Source organism: Maniola hyperantus, chromosome 10 (genome assembly GCF_902806685.2).
Source record: "Maniola hyperantus chromosome 10, iAphHyp1.2, whole genome shotgun sequence".
NCBI lineage: Eukaryota > Metazoa > Arthropoda > Insecta > Lepidoptera > Nymphalidae > Maniola > Maniola hyperantus.
Window position 1 is genome coordinate 9218821 of NC_048545.1, and position 5472 is coordinate 9224292.

The following is a 5472-nucleotide window of genomic DNA, read 5'->3' on the forward strand; positions in this document are numbered from 1 at the left end:
AACACTTAGTTGCACATAACACAGATCGCATTTTTCAAACGCACATAAATCCGAAAGTTAGAGATGCATGCCCGGGATCGTAGCCCCGACCACCTGAACAGGAGGTGGATGTCTTAACCACTAGACTATCACGACTTTTCAAATGATTACCTATAATACGCGACAGGTCGAGATGGCAATCGGGTAGGAAACACCCCACACACCCACACAGCCCCCGCGCTAACCCGGAGACGTGCGGGTGTGCGGGGTGTCTATTTGCCTTAAAACCCCAATATAACCCTATTGCTATATCGCCCTGTCACGGATCATAGTAGGTACTATGAATAGATGCCAATATCATATTCGAGTCCTTCGCCGCGCTGGCTCTTCAGCTTCAAGTTCACGTAGGAGTAGCCGATACCGCCCGCTGTGACGGTGGCCGTGGCTGATGTATGGAGATTGTCATACGCCATTATTGCCTGGAATGAAGGGAACAAAACTAACTAAACACTCAGTTCCATACTTAGCTTAGCAGGCAAAGATTTAAGCTAAAGGCAGCTTAAATCTTCATGTATAACATGTTCATACCGTGGCTATAGTTACCGGCAAAGCCGTGCCGCCAAGCGATTTAGCGTTCCGGTACAATGCCGTGTAGAAAGTAGAAACCAAAGGGGCATGGGTTTAATAAAAACTGCCATACCCCTTCCAAGTTAGCCCACTTCCATCTCAGACTGCATCTTCTCTTACCATCAGGTGAGAATGCAGTCAAGGCCTAACTTGTATCTGAATTTTAAAAAAATCATCATTATCAACCGATAGACCTTCATTGTTTGAAATAGGTGTCATGTAGGGATTTCCACACGCCACGCTCTTGCAACCGCCTGAATCCAGCGGCCCTCTGTGACTCGTTTGATGTCGTCAGCCTATCGTATCGATTGATCTTTAGGTACAGTAGGTAGTAATGCTGTGTACTATGAATGCAACATCAAAACAGTCAACAGTTAAGTTCATGGTAACTCATGACTAATGTAAATTGTAAACCCTACACAGAAGTATCTGTTATAAACATGTAGGTACTATTTTCAAACATCGGGATGTCGAATATTTTAAAACTGATCTAACTGCTATTAGTGATCTATTTGGATTCAGATTTAAATTTTCTGATAGAAAACCCAAAATTGTATCTAGTACATATCTTCTCTGAATTATCAAAAAACAACATTAAAATAACATTCATATTTGTAGGGTAGGTATATATATATTATATTGTTTATAAACTTAAATGAGTTAACGCCTTATAGGCTTTGCAGTTTAAATCGTACAAAGTAGAGACCTAAAGTAAGTAATTTTTAAAGACTTTTGAAGATTTTTTAAAGAAATTCAACTTTTGTAATATCTACATTCTACATATAACTATCTAATTTATTGCAGATTCAATATTTCCTTTGGGACCTCAAACATACTATTGTGACGTAAAAATTAAACTGTACTTACACTTATAATCCTTTGATCGGGACTAGAAAAGAAAACTTCTTTCACTCTCTTTATAAAAGGAACCGCCGCATACTCCGCTTTGGTGTGATAAATCAATTGTTTCTTGTCCGCATCTCCGAGAATCAAATGTTCGCATTTGGCTAACAGCAGACTGGCCAGTAACAAAAATAGAATTGTTTGAGAGTTTCTGTTCATTGTTTGAAGTTGGAATGCTATGCACGTTCTTGTTTTGTTTATCCAAACAATTTTCCGGACGTGATGCTGCGTTTGAGCGTCGAGAACACAACTGAATCAACTACAATAAGTTGATTGAGTGAATCCTCTTATATAACTAGGGTATCTATACTGAGTATATGGCTGCGTTCAGTCGCGAAAGGTCGAGATGTTTTACGATAAGGTCTATCAAGTTAATAACACTTTCCGTCAATTACTCACAGGGCCTACGAGTATAATTATCTTGCACACTTGTATTATAACTTCTTAAATTATGATATTTAAATAGTTTAGATACGAGGCTGTGCAACTTTTTATTTTTTTTACATAATTTTCTACATGTAGATTACAGATGCTGTAGCATCAGCGATCGGTGATTTTGAGACTGAATCGATGCTGCGACGCGTTTAGATGACTTCCTGCATTCGATCACTGAATTAAAATACTTATTAATAAATAAAATTGACTCAGATCGAATGTGTGTAAAGTGACGCCGGCTCCACACGTTTGCTCCAACGCTGGCCCCAACACTGTTGGCCCAACGTGTGGATCGGGATATTAGCATTGGCCTCAACATTGGCAAAGCTAATTCCCCAATCCACACACGTTGGGCGAACAATGTGTCGAGCCGGCGCGGTGGCGTCAAGCGCTCAATCGCGGGATTAAGCATCCGAAAAGCAACTAAATTGCCGACTACTGCTGCTAAAAGCATCGTGTATGCTATGGCCCTTACTAAAATCTTTTAACATTAGAATTAGAAATGTGGTTAGTCAGGTAATTCGGAATGCCCTTCTTATCAAAAATTACAAGCAAGAAATTAAATTCAAACGATTTGATTGTATTTGTACCTTCACAAAACAGATTTTCATTTCAAAATAGAAGGGTTGCACCCAGCGGAGCAGACAATGGTCCGACGGAAATCGCAACCGAAGGCATTTTCCATTTAGAGCGAGGGTGAGGAAGGGTTCCTGTATTAGTCCGAATCCATTCGGTGTCTTCCGGCGAAATGTTGGAAACAATTCACTAGCGCATTTTATGGGAGGGTGTCAGAGTTTAGGTAGAATCGGCTGCATGCGTTTGCTAGAGAATTGACGGTGTTTTATAAATATCTTAGACTAAAGTAACAATTTTTTACGTTATCAGTTATCTGGTCTAGGTTTTTGAAATTTTGTGTATTGTAAGTTGCGTTTGTAAAGTGCCTCACTGCCCCGAATATTGGAACCGAAACGCTGCAACGGAGCAACGTGCAACGGATCGACGTGCTTTTTACATGGATATAGTTAAATACCTCGTGAGAGATATAGGCTACGTTTTATCCCGGATAATAGAAGAGTTCCCACAGAGATTTTTAAAACCTAAATCCACGTGGACAAAGTCACGGGCATCAGTTAATTCAGAAAATTTTCTTAAAATCTGTAACCTTCGTAAAGAGACGGTAATTTGAGAAAAAGAAAAGTATTTGACCGAAATCAATCTCTTTATTAAATTTAGTCAATTTAAGAAAAAAATAACTCTTATTCTAAATTAGTATACCTGACTGGAAATGGTACCTAACTATAAAATCTCTTATCAAGATGGCATGGAACTTTGCAGCTCGCTGACTGAGACTATACAAGATTTTTCCTCTAAATATACGTTCTCCCCAAAAACAACTCTCTATTTGCTAGTTTGCCTTATTTTGTATCGAAAATGTATTCGCAGGAGAGACGTATTACCCACATGAATTTTCGCGATAACGGACCCCCTAAAAGACACGCTAAGCGCATTTGTACCGCTTTTATCAGGGGCAAACAGCTTTTAGCGGGTACTTGGTAGCTGATAGATAGGTAGGTACGTCGAAAGTATCATATCAGTTTTATAAAGAAAGCTAGCCCCTTTAGTACTACGATAATAATGTAATTATTACAACGCTGCTATTGCAATTATTCTTGTGTTTGGTTGTATTTTTGGTATTTTTACTACAACTGTTCATTTTAGCTCTTATAGCTGGTCAGAGAGTGGTAACTAATAGAGATAACTCAAAAAGTCACGAATTTTGACTATCTCGGTGTGTATGTAGCTGTAATGTAATAGCACTGTAGTGGTATATTTTCCCCGAAAAGTATTTTTTATTTTGTAAGTTATAATTCAAAAACAAATAAATTTGTATTTTTTTGCAAACACGAAATATAAAGCCGTTGAAAATAGTAGAAGACAATTTTTAAGACACATCCTACAAAAATAGGAGATAAGCGCAGACGAGAAAGGACAAGGATAAATGACACGTCTGATAATGGTTTTCAGAGAAAACTCCTCCAAAGGCGGACTACTAAAACGTCTTTTAACGCCTTAGAGAATCCTTGATTTTTTGCATTTTCTCACTGAAATTGACTAAGATCTACTTTCAACCTACGATGGGAGAGGTGTGCCATGCAAATTGACAGTTATTTTTTGTGCCGATTCAAAGCACCCGACCGAGCATACCAGGAAATAAAATTGTTACTTTGTATCAAAATATGGTATTCGTGCTGACAATACGTTGATTATGTCTTATCACTAACATTTATTTATATTATAGTTCCGAGTACGCTCACGTGATGCCAGCATGATGCTCCCTGCTGCGGCTTGCGAATTAGCTCCCAAATGGCGAAAAAAAAGTTGCTTCAGAAACAGGTCGGCTCACAGATTAGAGAAGTGTCGGCTATTGCAGATCACAGATCACGCCACTCCGTTGCTCCGTGGCGACGTGATTAAACGACAAACCAACACGCTTTCACATTTATAATAATATGGGTAGGGTAAGTAGTAAGTGGTGATGTTACGCTATACGCATCATCACAATATGATCAAATACCCAACCCATATACTCAACCATACCATATAGTCCAAAAAAGTGAAGCGGTAGCTTTTTAATCAAGTAATTTAAATGATAAAAGCTTGCGTCATGAAAGATAAAGCACGTTATTTTTCCATACCATTTAAAAGCTTAAAAGTAGGTAGTATGTATAATAAATATACGAAATTGAAACACAGTTGATTCTTCTCACAAGTACAATATGAAATCCAGCGGGACCACCAAGCTTCGGCGTTTTACGTGGAAGATAACCGGCCCGATATAATTTGTTACCCATTGCCATCTCTTATTACCGCGATAAGTAATATTATTGTAAAAGCCCCGATAAACTGTAAGAAATATCGTCCCCTTTTGTCCCTGTTCACTTGCGTTTACTTTGTAAGGAATTAATAATATTAAGTATATTGTGTTATTAATAGAAGCTTTTGTAACTGTTTTATTGAATAATATTATTATCTAAACGTGAGTTGTATAAGCATTCGTATATTGCATCACCCAGCACTACTAGGTAATCAAACTCTCTAGGGTTTCAACTTTCAGTAGTAGTATTTACGAGTAGTTTTAACTTAGGTACCTACTCAATATTCATACTTACTATAATATTATCATACAAATAGTGCATGTGATCTAATCCGTTATATTATATTGGGTCCTTCAGTGAAAACATTCTCATAACGACGACATCAATCCAATACTGTAAACACCTTCTCAGAAACAGAATGTGATAGCTTAGCACAGCGATTTTCAAAGTATCAGTCGTTATAATCACGCCTACAAGTTATACGTTGTATCTTATAATAGACATCTAAGGAAACAATTTTTTACGAAACAGAGAAAATTTATTTACCAATCTACAAAAATTTAATTAAGTATAGTTAGGTTTTTGTTACAATAAAAATATGATTTTTATCAAATTGACTCTAAATCTATATTTATTCTTTATTTATTAATTA

At 37.4% G+C, this 5472-nt stretch overlaps 1 protein-coding gene across 1 annotated transcript; it reads right to left on the minus strand.

The window, feature by feature from the left end:
* Positions 1-317: 317 nt before the first annotated feature.
* On the minus strand, positions 318-1668 carry LOC138402924 (uncharacterized). The gene is made up of 2 exons (XM_069501466.1): positions 1474-1668; positions 318-458 (listed from the first exon to the last, which is right to left on the minus strand). The coding sequence occupies exons 1-2, from the start codon at positions 1666-1668 to the stop codon at positions 318-320; spliced, it is 336 nt and encodes a 111-aa protein (XP_069357567.1).
* Between the last annotated feature and the right edge of the window lie 3804 nt (positions 1669-5472).

Bases quoted from the DNA above. Each gene is read 5' to 3' on its own strand.
- LOC138402924 (XM_069501466.1), bottom strand. From the start codon at position 1,668: ATGAACAGAAACTCTCAAACAATTCTATTTTTGTTACTGGCCAGTCTG. The intron at 459-1,473 runs GTAAGTACAGTT...CCTTCATTCCAG, and splicing joins CCGATCAAAGGATTATAAGT to GCAATAATGGCGTATGACAA.